Source organism: Ovis aries, chromosome 3 (genome assembly GCF_016772045.2).
Source record: "Ovis aries strain OAR_USU_Benz2616 breed Rambouillet chromosome 3, ARS-UI_Ramb_v3.0, whole genome shotgun sequence".
NCBI classification, from domain to species: Eukaryota; Metazoa; Chordata; class Mammalia; order Artiodactyla; family Bovidae; genus Ovis; species Ovis aries.
The window spans coordinates 129,778,847-129,794,782 of NC_056056.1; the positions used below are offsets into that span (position 1 = coordinate 129,778,847).

At 40.0% G+C, this 15,936-nt stretch overlaps 1 protein-coding gene across 4 annotated transcripts in view; it reads left to right on the forward strand.

Annotated features, from left to right (window-relative positions):
- The first annotated feature begins 4,799 nt into the window (after window positions 1–4,799).
- The window catches only part of MRPL42 (mitochondrial ribosomal protein L42), a 29,745-nt gene continuing 18,608 nt past the window's right edge, over window positions 4,800–15,936 (forward strand). Inside the window, exons 1-5 of one of the 4 annotated variants that reach the window (XM_042246603.2) lie at window positions 4,800–4,837; window positions 5,589–5,698; window positions 6,286–6,445; window positions 11,487–11,550; window positions 13,058–13,142. In XM_042246603.2, the coding sequence (XP_042102537.1) occupies window positions 6,376–6,445; window positions 11,487–11,550; window positions 13,058–13,142 (219 nt within the window). In that variant the 5' untranslated portion in view covers window positions 4,800–4,837; window positions 5,589–5,698; window positions 6,286–6,375. The remainder of the gene's footprint in view (window positions 4,838–5,588; window positions 5,699–6,285; window positions 6,446–11,486; window positions 11,551–13,057; window positions 13,143–15,936) is intronic. The other 3 variants (XM_012174098.5, XM_012174099.5, XM_004006255.6) reach the window with 3 other exon arrangements.

Here is a 15,936-nt window from a genome sequence, read left to right on the forward strand (position 1 = left end):
TGCAGCGCTCAGGTTTAGTTGCTCAGTGGCATGTGGGATCCTCCCAGACCAGGGATCGAACCCTTGTTCCCTGCATTGGCAGGCAGATTCCTATCCACTGTACTACCAGGGAAGTCCACACGTGTGTTTGATTTATGTCATCATTTCTACACTTCATTCCAAATTCTCTGAGGAGCTAAAAGTCACTTAGAAGCTGAAGGAAACAAGTAACCCCCAAGTACCTTGGGGTAACCTACACAAGCAATTTGAGATGCCTTCTAGGCTGATTGTGAGGGTGAGGTCTGGAAGTGCAGTCTTCCAGGATCTTCTTCCGCACAACCTGGAAGGAGAAGCAGAGCCCCCTCTTACGGATGCCACCCATACCCTCCAGATGGAGTGTTACCTGAATTCATGTTACACATATTACCTAATTTATCAATGTGATGTGAGCCTCCAATCTCCTACCCAAGTTGTTTCACTTATTTGATTTATCAACATATTCAATGAAGGTATTACTGCTCAAAGCTATTCAGAATTCTTCTCCTATTCCATTAAAACTGGAGGATCATACTGTTTATATTTAAATAACATCCAATTGGATTACCAGTCTCTGGCTTTACAGTCAGAGCACCAAAAACATGCCAAGGACACTTACTCTGATATGGTGCCAAGAACTTCCCTTTCGCTCTTCCAAATCCACTCTTCACCTCATCCACTCTGTTCTCCTGGAAGTTAACTTGATTAGACTACACTGCATAGAGGGGGTTCTTTCATCTCTGGTTTCTGTTTAGTTTAGGCCAATGATAAGCCCTTGCAGGAGACTGGAGAGGGAAAGGATAGGGAAGTCAGAGTAATTATTATCCTGGATTGTTCCTGGCAAGGTCACATCAGGCTGGCGATGCCCTTCAACAGCTGATTACTCTCCTCCAGGTAGCCAACTATAGGATTCTCTCCTGGAGTCTAGGAACTGCTCCCCCTGTTTATTCCTTCTGATCCGGAAGGAACAGCCAATAGTACCAAGCCCGGGTTAAACTACTACTGCTCCATGCGATTTCCACTCACATCTCCTTAAAGAATTCCTCCGTAAATAAACTGCTCAGAGTGACACCGGCTCAGCATGTCATTTGCTTTCTTCTGAGACTAAGTGCTATACCAACTTAAAGCTAGAAATCATTATTTTCCATTATAGACTAAGTCCTTTTTAAAATTTTAATTACATTCATTGGATTATTCCTGACAGTCAAAAGGGAAGGATTACATTTCAATGTCTAAGAAGTAGGTAATCTCTTTGGGTAAGATATTCATAAAAATTTATTACACAAGTATTTATTAAGCACCTACAAGGTAAAATTATTTCTAGTACTGACTGAGGGCTTCACAGTATGTCAGGTACTTTGCAAAGCATTTGGGAAGACCCAAAGGCACATTTGCTTACATCTCATTGTTATTGTTCAGTTGCTCAGTTGTGTTTGACTCTTTTCGACCGCACAGACTGCAGCAAGTCAGGTTTCCCTGTCCTTCACCATCTCCTGGAGCTTGCTTAAACTCATGTCCATTGAGCCACTGATGCCATACAACTGTCTCGTCCTCTGTCGACCCCTTCTCCTCCTGCCTTCAGTCTTTCCCAGCATCAGGGTTTTTTTCCAGTGAGTCAGCTCTTAGCATCAGGTGGCCAAAGTATTGGAGTTTCAGCTTCAGCATCAGTCCTTCCTATGATTATTCAGGACTGATTTCCGTTACAGTTGACTGGTTTGATCTCCTTGCAATCCAACGGACTCTCAAGAGTCTTCTCCAACACCACAGTTTGAAAGCATCAGTTCTTTGGTGCTCAGCCTTCTTTATGGTCCAACTCTCACATCTATACATGACTACTGGAAAAACCATAGCTTTGACTAGACAGACTCTTGTCGGCAAAGTAATGCCTCTGCTTTTCAATATGCTGTGTAGGTTTGTTACAGCTTTTCTTCCAAGGCACAATTGTCTTTTAATTTCATGGCTGCAGTCACCATTCACAGTGATTTTGGAGCTCAAGAAAATAAAGTCTGTCACTGTTTACATTGTTTCCCCATCTATTTGCCATGCAGTGATGGGACCAGATGCCCTGATCTTAGATTTTTGAATGTTGAGTTTAAGCCAGCTTTTTCACTCTCCTCTTTCACTTTCATCAAGAGGCTCTTTAGTTCTTCTTCACTTCTGCCATAAGGGTGGTGTCATCTGCATATCTGAGGTTATTGATATTTCTCCCGGCAATCTTGATTCCAGCTTGTGCTTCATCCAGCTGGACATTTCTCATGATGTACTCTGCATATAAATTAAATAAGCAGGGTGACAACATACAGCCTTGATGTACTCCTTTTCCTATTTGGAACCAGTCTGTGGTTCCATGTCCAGTTCTAACTGTTGCTTCCTGACCTGCATATAGGTTTCTCAAGAGGCAGGTCAATGCTCTGATATTCCCATCTGTTTCAGAAATTTCCACAGTTTATTGTGATCCACACAGTCAAAGACTTTGGCATAGTCAATGAAGCAGAAATAGATGTTTTTCTGGAACTCTCTTGCTTTTTCCATGATCCAGCGGATGTTGGCAATTTGATCTCTGGTTCCTTTGCCTTTTCTAAAACTAGCTTGAACACCTGGAAGTTCACGGTTCACGTATTGCTGAAGCCTGGCTTGGAGAATTTTGAGCATTACTTTACTAGCACGTGAGATGAGTGCAATTGTGCGGTAGTTTGAGCATTTTTTGGCATTGCCTTTCTTTGGGATTGGAATGAAAACTGACCTTTTCCAGTCCTGTGGCCACTGTTGAGTTTTCCAAATTTGCTGGCATATTGAGTGCAGCACTTTCACAGCATCATCTTTCAGGATTTGAAATAGCTCAACTGGAATTCCATCACCTCCACTAGCTTTGTTCATAGTGATGCTTTCTAAGGCCCACTTGACTTCACAGTCCAGGATGTCTGGCTCTAGGTGACTGATCACAGCATCATGATTATCTGGGTCATGAAGCTCTTTTCTGTACAGTTCTTCTGTGTATTCTTGCCACCTCTTCTTAATATCTTCTGCTTCTGTTAGGTCCATACCATTTCTGTCCTTTATCAAGCCCATCTTTGCATGAAATGTTCCCTTGGTAGCTCTACTTTTTTTAAAAAAAGATCTCTAGTCCTTCCCATTCTGTTATTTTCCTCTATTTCTTTGCATTGATAGCTGAGGAAGGCTTTCTTATCTCTTCTTGCTGTTCTTTGGAACTCTGCATTCAGATGCTTGTATCTTTCCTTTTCTCCTTTGCTTTCCGCTTCTCTTCTTTTCGCAGCTATTTGTAAGGCCTCCTCAGACAGCCAGTTTGCTTTTTTGCATTTCTTTTCCATGGGGATGGTCTTGATCCCTGTCTCCTGTACAGTGTCACGAACCTCAGTCCATAGTTCATCAGGCACTCTATCTATCAGATCTAGTCCCTTAAATCTATTTCTCACTTCCACTGTATAATCATAAGGGATTTGATTTAGGTCATACCTGAATGGTCTAGTGGTTTTCCCTACTTTCTTCAATTTAAGTCTGAATTTGGTAATAAGGACTTTATGATCTGAGCCACAGTCAGCTCCTGGTCTTGTTTTTGTTGACTGTATAGAGCTTCTCCATCTTTGGCTGCAAAGAATATAATCAATCTGATGTCGGTGTTGACCATCTGGTGATGTCCATGTGTAGAGTCTTCTCTTGTGTTGTTGGAAGAGGGTGTTTGCTATGACCAGTGCATAATAACTGTTAGCTACTATCATAGTATAGATACACAAAGAGACAAAAAGTGAAAGACTATACATCAAAATGTTAGCATGTTGGAAATTAGTTTTAAAACTGCCGACACTAAACTCTACATTATTGATAAACTCTTCCGGACACACTCTCAGACTGTGTCTTCTTGGTTTTCATACTGCCTCTCTCCAGCTGCTTCTGAGAGGCCCTTGCTGGCTGTCTTCCTCCACCGGACCGCTAAACGTTGGAATTTCCTGGCTAGGTTCTGGGTACTTTTCTCTTTTTTTCTACAGTCACTCCTTATGTGCCCAGGCCCATGGCTGGTTTCTTTTCTGGTCTCAGCTTTGTGAACCTTTCTTCGCCCCGCTGAGCCTCCCTGTTGGTCAGCGGGTCCCACTAGGCTCACAGCCATGGAGACGTGTCCTGCGGAATCGTCTTTGCTCTGTCTCTCTTCAGCTCTGCACAGTGAATGTTTGACGAGTTCATTGATTGTTCCTTCCAATCTGTTTCTCCTCACTGTCTTCCCCTATAGCATAGTCCGGAAAGCCAATGTAGTGTGGCCTTTTCTTCCCTCTAAGACACAAGGCAAGGTTCAGGATTCTGCGCATGTCTTCCTCTCATAATAAATAACCAGCACCGGTCTCAAAACACAGTGCTGGGCTTTTAGGTTGAAGGGTTGCCCCGCTTCCCCATTTCAAACGTTAAATCCAACGCCACTACTACTTCAATGCTTCTCTGAAACGTCTCTTTCGGTAGGAAACTTAACTCTTCGGAGGATGGATCTCAAGTTGCTCCGATTATTGATATAAACCTTAAAAGAATAGTGTGTGTTACTTTCTTAAGGATATGAGCGGGGAGCAGTGAATTTGTTTTTGAAGATAGTGCTAGTAAAGTTGCTGGCGAACCGCTGCAACTAAACCCGGGAGCAGGTTGGATGAATCCCCGCTCCGCACCCCATACTGCCGCGCGCCCCCACCCGGGCACCTTGGGCTCCTTCCGGCGGAGACTACATTTCCCAGAGTGCCCCGCGGGCCAGGAAGCCGTGTGGAGCTGGGCCGCCTAGACCCCAGACTGAGGCAAGATGGCGGGTTCGCGGTGAGCAGCGGTCCAGGTAACCGCTGCCCTCTCCTTTTCCTGTCTAGGGGTCCCTAGAAACTCGGCGGGCCCAGAGGCTTATTGGCAAGTGTTGAGGTCTCCTATCTCCTATCCTACGGCAGGATAAAGCCTCTGGCATGACCAGACTCAGTCTGTCTTGCAGAAGGGCCGGCGTGTATCCTCGCGCTTCCTGTGGGAGCTGCGCTTCCTGTGGGAGCTACGCTCCAGGTGAAAGGTGTTAGTTCTGGTAGCCTGTTTCTCAAACCTCAGTCCCTCTCAGGCTCTCCGTAACCCTGTATTCTTAAGGGTTGAATTCCAGGCCAAGGGATATACCCTCTGAATTCTTTTTTTGAGGTGAACAATCTGATCCCTGGGTTTCAGACAGAATGTCGTTTGAAACGTTCTGTTCCTCAGTTCGTAGTCGGAAGATACGGGTTTGCGTTTCAACCATACCACCTATTAAGTAGTGGTAAAGTGGGCGGACAAACCATTTGACTTCTCTGAGCCTAGATTCTTAGCTTTTCAAGTGGAGATGCCTGCTTCCACACTTGTGAAAGAGCATATAATGTATAGGAAAATGGGTTGTAAACTGTAGAAAGGAACTCGGGAATGTCAATGCTAATTACTGACAGTGCAAGGAGTCAGCTGCATAGTTTAGCAACTAAGACTGATAAAGTACGATTTTATCACTGTGCGGGGATGGGGGTGTGGGGAATAGTCGTCGAATAGTTAGTTGCAAACGAGTGATGTATGTCATTTATTCCCAGCAGCCTGGAGTTGTTTTCCCCCTCTTACCGTGGAAGAAACTGAGAGGATTGCTTAATGACTTGCCCAAACTTTCCCGGTTTGTAAATGATTGACTCTGAAGCTCTTGGAAGCAAGTTATTTAAATTTTGTACTTTAATTAATTCATGAATCAAAATAAAGATACTTCTCATGATTAATATGAGAGTAAAATGAATGGTAGTGAAAGCACCTTGCAAAGGTAGAAATCTCATACATATATAAGAGGGTGACATTTTATTTGGGGCTTTAGGATAGGATGTTTATGTGTGTTTCTCTAAGTCAGTACTTAATAAGCCACGGCTGGGTCTTCTTGTTTAATACTTCATTTAATCAGAAGCAATACCATTGTAAGAGATGTAATAAGATCTTGTGTTTGGTGCCTGGGAAGTTGTACACAGACACATTAGCTTTATGAAAGGAGAATGCTCTGTATAGCATGTGTGACTGACTGTTTCTAAGAGTAATTACACATTGGCTGTGCACTCATTGAATGGAAATAACTATAACATCTGATGATGTCGGCCTTTGTCCTGTATTGCCTGGAAAGAGAAAGTTGTGTAAAAAGTTTTGCGTTAGTGTCTGTGGTTTTAGGTAGTGATCTTATTTTGCGGTGTTCAGTGTGTTGTTTCGCTTCAGTTTATCATAGGTAGCACTGGTTTCTCTTTATCTCTCATGCAGGGGTGAAGATTGTTATATCTAGAAGCAGATTTTGAAAGCAGTTTCTCTTCAAATCATCTTTATACCGCCTGATAAGCATTTTGATTCACCATGGCATTGGCAGCAGTAAAATGGGCAATATCAAGCAGAACTATCTTGAAACATTTATTTCCAATTCAAAGTAAGTTGGGTTTGTTTTTGTTTTAATGTTTAAGAGATTTTAAACTTTTTCAAATATTATATTATAATGTGTGTTCACTGAAGAAAATTTACAGTGTTTAGTTATTGTATATGCTTGCTATTATAAAGGAGGTATATGTATTCCGCATATTGTATGATGTGGAAAGATCCTTATATAGAGAGGGGTGTATGTCAGACGGTATCTATTTTATGATCTAATTTGTGCATTTGAAAGATGATTGACCCATATGTGTATATCAACTTTTATAAATGAAGAGTAAAAGATGTGGACCAAGTAAGTTATCTTTGTAGACCGCAAGTGGGATTTAACTGAGGCCAAGTGAAGGACTAATAAAGAGGAACTTTTTCTGGTTTGAATCACTTATGTTTTCACATACCACTTTTTTTTTAAAAAAGTGTTTATTTATTTACTTATTTATTTGGCTCTGCTGGGTCTTGATTGCTGCTCAGGCTTTTTCTCTAGTTGCAGAGGCCGGGGCTACTCTTTGTTTGGCGCTCGGGCTTCTTATTGAGGCGGCTTTTCTTGTGGAGCAAGCGCTCTAGGGCACTTGGCCTTCAGTAGTTGCGGCTCCTGGGCTCCAGAACATCGGCTCGATAGTCCTGGCTCTAGGGTTTAGTTGCTCCCTGGCAGGTGGGATCTTCTGCGACCAGGGATTGAACCCATGTCTCCTGTATTGGCAGGCAAATGCTTTATCACTGAGCCACCATGGAAGTCCTCACATACTACTTTTTCGGCAGTTCTTAAAATTCGCAAACAAGGGCCAGATGTACAATTCCATCTTACAAAGATGATTATGTTAATATTTTGGTGTATTCTTTTGTATTTTTTCTATGTAATTTAAAAAAAAAATGTAATTTCTTCCTTTTCTGAAGAAATATAGTGTAATATTTTCTCCAAAGCCTAGTAATACATGTTTGATAGTCAAAACCATGACCTATATAAATAAACAGGCAATTAAAATCTTATTTCCCAACCAGCCTTCTTTTCTCTTCCCTTTTCCTCTGTTTGTGAACTGCATTTTCCTATTTCTAAAGCAGACATGGTTAGAATGCTACAATAGGTTTTCTTTTTCATGTTTAGCTAGTCAGCCAACATTTTTACTCATCTCTGCCCAATCTTAATTTTGTTCATGTTCCTGTTGACTACCATTTGTAATTGAACTTTTCTATTGGAAGGACTGATGCTAAAGCTGAAACTCCAATACTTGGGCCACCTCAAGGGAAGAGTTGACTCATTGGAAAAGACCCTGATGCTGGGAGGGATTGGGGGCAGGAGGAGAAGGGGACGACAGAGGATGAGATGGCTGGATGGCATCACCGACTCGATGGACATGAGTTTGAGTGAACTCCAGGAGTGATGGACAGGGAGGCCTGGTGTGCTGCGATTCATGGGGGTTGCAAAGAGCTGGATATGACTGAGCAACTGAACTGAACTGACTGAGTTAAGAGGAAGAGAGTTATTTGAAGACTAATGGGTAAAAAACTATATAAGTAAAAGTATAATAAAGTAAAGAGGAGGAGATTGCTAAGAGTCTTTAGAGATACACTAAAATCAGTGAAAACAAAACTGCAGTCAGCCCTTGATTACCTGGGAGCATTTTTTGTTGTTGAGAACTTGGGGAGAGAGCTCTGCTGCAGTTAGTCTCTTTTTTGCTCTGATAGGAACTCAGCCCCAAGGCTGATGGGAAATCAGGCCTAATCAATTTTGACCTAGTCCATGTCCTGAAACAGCAGTTTGTCCTCACTCAGGTTAATCTGAAAACCAGTTAATCTGCCCATGGCAAAGTTAAAAATGTCTATGTAGACTTCACCAGTTGGGCTATCCCAGAAAATAACTCCATCATCAGTCATCCTAATTATCATTGACTACCTAACCTCTTGCATCCTGAAGCCCCTTATGCTACACAATTTGTATTATTACTAGTGAAGGTAACATATTATTATTACTGTTGCTATTGATATTTTATACAAAAGGGAAGGATGTTAAAAGATTAGAGGCAAAGCAGTTATTGGAAAATTCAATGAGCACAAATAAAAAGGCCTGCCTATACTCCGAAAGGAACATTTAAAACCCTCTGAAATATATAGTCACTGTGGAAATTTTACAGCTTTTAAGCACTTTAAGTCTTTTGATGTTTACAACTTTGAATTTTACAATAATTTACTTATCATGTGGTGGCATTCTCTTTCTGAAGATGAGGGTTCTCTGGCCCTCAGAAACTCAACCAAGTTGCACATCTGATGAATTAGAGCTAAGATCAAAACTGTGTCTTCTCAGTATACTTTCTGCTATCCCATCTTTGTTGAAGTAATTTAAGATAATTCAGCATTTGAAAATGAATGGGACTATCAGCTTTTACAGATCGTATCATAATGCAGTTAAACTGTGTATGTCTGTGTGTGTGTGTGTGTGTATAAATATATACATAAAACAGGAGAAGTCCTTGAGATGTGGAGAACTGACTCTCATGGGAGATTCTTTTTGGCATATTGAGTTGCTTTGGATTGATTGATGTTAACTTTGGCATCATTCCTAATTATGCCTTTAGAACTTCTGATACTTAACCATATCTAGAATTTTTCTTTTGCTAAAATGTCAAATAAGTTTTTAAAGTATTAGTTATACAGAAGTTAACATTTCAGAGGTGGTTTAGCAGTCTCTTCTTTTTTATTAAGCATGATACGGGACACAGTAATAAGCAGGGTGTTCATTTAAGAATTTATTTAGACTCGTAGTTAAAGTAGACAACTATGGAAACTACGTGGAATAGAAGGTAGAATGTATGTGTCATGAGGGTACAAACAAATGTCTGTAAGTGCAGAGTAGAAATTGTGCAGTTTCTATTGAACTGAAAGTCTTGTCTTGAGTTTTCCCTCTTGCCTACCTACAGAATGGTAAATTCTCTCTGTCCTTCCTCTGCCACCCAACCCTCTTTTCTTTCAGCAAGCATGTAGATCACGTAGCTGGTTTGTGTTCAGAGAATACAAATGACTTTTAATACTAATCCATACATAGTTAAGATCCCCAACAGTGTCAAACAAACTAAAATACGTATAAATGATTTTTACATTACCTTCTGATTTGTCTTAATGAATACGCCTCTGTATTAGCACAGATAATGAAAATTAATAAATCTTTTGAAAGATGAGGTTATATTTATAATTCTTTGTATTTTTGTTATCTTTACATCAGTGGAATTGTGGGGGTCAACATTTTGCTGAAGAATCTTTTACGGTCTAGTGAGTTTTGTTAAGGTACTTTTTAATGTATTTGAGTAAGGATTTATATTTAGAACTCTTAAGTATATGCAATCCTTGGGGAAAGGAGAGGTATACAAAGATGGAAAATGCAACTTTGTTTGGACATCTTTGATACATATAAATAACTGGTGCATTGAAAAAAAAAAGAAGGACCACAGAGATGGTATAGCAATGTTGTATGGAGTGTTGGTTGCGGAGTATGCAAAATAGATAGCTCTTCTGTGATGGGGGTTGTCGGGCAGGGAGAAGGGAAGAATTTCATGGAAGAGTAGCATTTGACTTTTGAAAGATGAGTCGCATTTGAACCAAGTTGGGATGGCATTCCATACTGAGGAGCATAAGACTAGTTGAGAGAAGTTGATCTTTTCTACAGAAGATTTCAGAATTTTTTTTAACCGTACTGAATTACATTTTTCCTTTATATTTAAAAGAGTTATCATTTCTCTGGACGTAGAGAAACCTTTTACAAACTGTCAAAAAAATATGGCTTTTGAATTTGCTGCTGCTGCTGCTAAGTCACTTCAGTCGTGTCCGACTCTGTGCAACCCCATAGACGGCAGCCCACTAGGCTCCTCTGTCCCTGGGATTCTCCAGGCAAGAACACTGGAGTGGGTTGCCATTTCCTTCTCCAATGCATGAAAGTGAAAAGTGAAAGTGAAGTTACTCAGTCGTGTCCAAGTCTTAGCGACCCCATGGACTGCAGCCTACCAGGCTCCTCCGTCCATGGCATTTTCCAGGCAAGAGTACTGGAGTGGGTGCCATTGCCTTCTCCATTTGAATTTGCAGGTATTCTTAAAAAAGGAAATGTCAGCATTTTGATTAAGAAAAGTTGATTTTGAACAGTTTAGTTTGTATTTTGTCACTTAAACACTCCTCTTTTGTGGACTGTGCACTCCAGTTGCACTAAAGTTTTTTATTTATTTATTTGACTGTGCTCCCTGGCTTGTAGGATCTTAATTCCCTGACTAGGGATCAAACCCAGCCCCTGGCAGTGAATGCACCGAGTTCTAAACACTGGACCACCAGGGAATTCCCAACACTATAAAGTTTTATGTTCTTTTGTTGGCACTTTTTATTACCTCTTTAAGGAACGTTGTCGGAGAAGGCAGTGGCATCCCATTCCAGTACTCTTGCCTGGAAAATCCCATGAACGGAGGAGCCTGGTAGGCTGCAGTCCATGGGGTCGCTAAGAGCTGGACACAACTGGGCGACTTCATGTTCACTTTTCACTTTCACGCATTGGAGAAGGAAATGGCAACCCACTCCAGTGCTCTTGCCTGGAGAATCCCAGGGAGGGCGGAGCCTGGTGGGCTGCCGTCTATGGGGTTGCACAGAGTTGGACACGACTGAAGTGACTTAGCAGCAGCAGCAGCAAGGAACGTTGTACTTATCCACTAATAGCTCCAGTTTACTGCTTCATCCTTCAGGACACCCTAAAGATCATCTCCGCTGGAAAAGTGTTCTTGAACCTGTACTCCTGTTTTGTAGCTTGTCGGTGTGCCCCTTCTACTCCCAATCCTTCTGTGCTAACAGGGCTTATCTTTGCATTGGAGTTGTTTGTTTACGTGTCCCTCTTTCACCTGATTTGAACCTTTTTTGAGGGCAGGATCTTAACTTGCTGAATCCTTAGCTCCAAGTACAACCCTGTTTCATAGTGAATATAGTAAATATTGGTTGAATGGGTAAACCAAACTTTACATTTGTGTGAGAATATATGCTCAAATGAACTAAATCCATTTTACTGTTTGGGGTTTTTACAGACGGAGCCTTATATTGTGTTGGTCACAAATCTACGTATTCTTCTCTTCCAGATGACTATAATTGGTATGTATTGAAATCTAATTGGAAAAAAAGAAATGAGTCTGTTAGCTCTAACTGAAATGATTGTTTTATTTCTTGTTTTGGTACTTCTGTTTTCTTTTCTGATTATTCTTTCTTTAATTTTGTTAAAAAAAATATTTCAGTGATCTTATTTACCCAGTGTCTGGACTTATAAATGTTTTAAATAAAAATCATTTATCATTGTGTTTCGGTGAATACTTCATTTGTTCTAAGACAGATGTGCTGATAGAAATGCTGTCTTTTCTTCCTGAAGCATTCTTTAGTTTTTTTGAGAAGTTAATTACTTTTATGATTTTCTCTTAGAGTTCATATCTGTTAGCTTAAACAATTATATATCTTTTCTTTTGTTGATATTGAATAATCCTAAATTGCAAATATTTAATTTAACCACAAATTATTTGGTACTTTCTCAGTTCTAGTCAGTATGCTAAGAACTAGGAATAGCATATGAATGGAATGTTGTCCTTTATAGCAGAGTCCTACGTGCAGAAGCTACAGTATTTTTTTTCTTAAGTTACTTTTATTTAATTATTTATTTTTGGCTATGCTGGGTCTTTGTTGATTTGTCTGGGCATTCTCTACCTGCAGTGAGCAGGGCCTTCATTGCTGTGTGCCAGCTTCTCATCTTGGTGGCTTCTCTTGTGGAGCACGGGCTCTAGACATGGGGGACTCAGTAGTTGGAGCTACGGGGCTCTAGAGCATGTGGGCTTCCGTAGTTGTGGTGCAGTGGGCTTAGTTGCTTCGTGGTATCTGGGATCTTCCCGGACCAAGGATCAAACCCCCATCACCTGCATTGGCAGACAGATTTTTTTTTTTTTATCACTGAAGAAGCAGGAAAGCCCCACAAAGTTGTTTTATTGTGAATTTTAGTAAAAATGTATTTTCGTATCTCTTGACACCAGTTTTAATTGTAAATTTAGTGTTAGGATAGTGATGCAACAAGACTAGATAATAGGTGCCACTTTTTGAACCTGAAAAGATTGAATCTTACATGTTTTGCATTATGCCAAGGGCGCTTGGAGAAATGCTGATCTAGAAAAAGTGTTCAACTACAATCTTTATGATTGGAAATTCAGGTGATCCTTTACTTGGAAGATTATGTATCTTGCTGATCTTCAGCTTTAATAATTCAAGTAATCTTATAGCTTTTTGAAAGTAGCTTTTAGATAAGGAAAGGAAGTTCTATTAATAGTGATGAGTGAACATGAAGATCTCTTCCAAAGATTTGGAGAACAAACTAACAAAACAAGTAATTTGGAGGATAATAGATAAAATCATGGGTAATGGGTTTGTTGTGGTTGTTAAATTGACATACTTTGTGGGATGATCTGAATTGTCTCCTGTGATATGGGTACCTCCTTTGCCAGTCCAGTGACATGGCATTTTTCAGGGATTGGTGATTAACAGATTTCAGCTCTAATACTCATTTTGCCTTGAATACGGTATAAATTTGTCTCTGAAACGTTCATTCTTCTTTTTTTTTTTTAAGCAAAGTAGAGCTTGCTCTGACATCTGATGCCAGGACAATAGTATGCTATCACCCTTCTGTGGACATTCCATATGAACACACAAAAGTATGTATAAGCAGATCTCTTATGATTTTTAATTTGCTGTTGAAAATACACTTCTTTACAGTGTCCAAAGAGAAGGGAATTGTTTGATTTTCTTTATTTGATGTTGATCGTCTTTTGGCTTTTTTATCTTACTGTTTTGATGTTTCTCTTCCTCTTTCTCTAAAGATTTTTTTCAATACACAATGTGAACCATTTAAACACAATTATGGCATCAATTTTCTTGCCTAAAATTTGGCGGATTACTGACTAGGGATCAAACACACTTGGTATAAATTTTAAAAACACATTGTGCCGTGCTACTGTATATTGCAGTCTAATAGATTATGAAAAGTTTGTATTTTAGAGTGCCGTTTCATAACTTTTATATTGTGTTGGTTCTGATCATCCTTTTAATGTTTGGTGAATTCCTTTTTTTGGTTAGTTTTTTCTAATGGGCCAACATGGGCATAATTTTAAGTGGCCTAGTTTAAGTAATGTTTTCCATATTTCTTCAAAAGCAGAGCAGTAGATAAAGGAGGCTTTGTTTTTACTTTAATACAATTTATTTAACTTGACCCAAGTCTTTATTTATTATTTTATGTATGAATTGCTTTCTCTTTTTTCTTTAAGCCTTCTTCTATTATATTTGGTAATATTTGATTTGCTTTTTGAGGTAAAATTACTTAAGTAATTCATCATATGATGCATCTAGTGGTAGCTGTTTTTAAAAATCAATTAAGGCTAGAGTACTGATTTGATAGAACAAATTAATGTTAGTTTGCTATTTTGTATTCTTTTTTTAATTTCATCATTTTGTCTGCCTACTTTGTATTCTAGCTAGATATCATAGGCAGTAATTTTGTACCTTTTCTGTTTCATTTCTTTGAACAGTTTTTAGAAAACAGGTAAAGTCACTGACTTTTGGCCTGTAACCTCTAGCTCATACTGTATTGTGTCTTCTCCCATTTTTATTTTGTATTATTTTTCTGGTTATGTGCTTTATTCCTGTGTTAGCAGTTATACTAAAAAGCCCAAGATTGTGTGGTCTTTTCTCACTATCCAGACTCTCATCTCCATATAGCTCTTTGCATCCCTGAATCTGAGACTTTTCCTATCCTTCCCAACTCTTAAAATGTCTACATTTTATTAAAACTTACTGTCATTATAAAGTCTCTCAGAACCTTAACTTCTTCTAGAACGTTGCCTTTGCCTTCTAACTCTTAAAAGAAACTTGGCTGTACCCTGGCCCCATTGCTTCCTTAGCACTCTTAAGTAGTTATGCTTTCTCTCCTAAAGCCTTTTACTACTGAGCCTAGAGATAGAATAGATGTCCCTGTGGCTCTTCACTGTCATATCCAGATCATCTTTCTTCCTCCCTAACAGTTTCCGGCTTTGTAGTTTGGATCATTAAATCATGTTATCTACTTATCTTTTTTTTTTTTTTGCTGTCATCCTTCAGTTCACTTCTCATCCTCCCTTCCCCATCCCTCCACTCTTCTTTGAAGATTTTAAATGTACTTTCACACTCACCAACACTGTTTGTATCCTAATTCTTTGTTATTTCAGTGTCCGTGTAGATGATCTGTCTACTACCCCAGCCTCTGACTTCTTGACCTTTTATCCCTACGGCGCCCCCCACTGCCATGGTTGTTCCTGCTACTGTGCTGTGCTTAGTCACTCAGTGGTGTCCGATTCTTTGCGACCCCATGGACTGTAGCCTGCCAGGTCCTCTGTCCATGGGGATTCTTCAGGCAAGAATACTAGAGTGGAAAAAAAAAAAAAGAATACTAGAGTGGGCTGGCCGTTCTCTTCTCCAAGGGGTCTTCCCAACCCAGGGATCAGACCCAGGTCTCCCATATTGCAGGTGGATTCTGTATCATCTAAGCCTCCAGGGAAGCCCATGGTAGTTTTCTAGAGAGGTTTTAATCACAAATAATTCTTACTCCCAATCTAGATGTTTAAGAATTCCATTAGTATGCTACCAACTCGTCCTAGTTTCCCAGCTCCAAGAATTATTTATTCCCTCATTAAGACCTCCATCGACTGATGGAACCATGTTTTCGCAGTCCTTTACATATCTCATACATTCTCCTTGCCTGGGATCGATTCCATGGTTGTCCTCATCATCACTCCCTTGCGTACGTACCCGTCTCCGTTTCTCTTTTTGTTGCCCTTCCTTTATCAGTTGTCTCCTCTCCAGTGTCCTCAGTATCCCTCTCTCTAGTCTAGGAGATCACTCCTGTGAGGTCACACATAATCCCTCTACACAGTGGATTCTCTGCTGTTCTTTAAGGTAGATACTTAGGAAGCTCCTGCCTCAGGGCCCATGAGGTTACTGCTTCCTCTGCCTGAATGACTTCCCCCAAAAAATCCTGTAGTTATTCCCTCTCCTTGAGATCTTTCCTTATTTGTTACCTAGGGAGACCTTCCTTGGCCACTGCATTTAAAGTAGTACCCCTGCCCCTGGAGTCCCTGTTGTCCTTCTTTGCTTTGCTTTTCTCAATAGCATTTATCATTTCTGGCACAATGGATGTTTTCCTGCTATTCTGTGTATCTCCCTTCATTAAAATGTAAGCTCCATGAGGACAGGGCCTTGTCTGTTTTGTTCTATTTTTTGCTATATTATCAGCACCTGGAAAACCTTTGTACTTGGTTGGTGCACAATAAATATTTGTTGATCAACTAAATAAATTGGGTCCTCTCCATGATTTTCTGTTCTAAAGCTAAGAGATACAAATTTGTAGAAGCTTGGAAATTTTTTGTTTCTTAAGTAATTACAGATTGGACTTTATTTACAATAGGAAACATTCTTGAA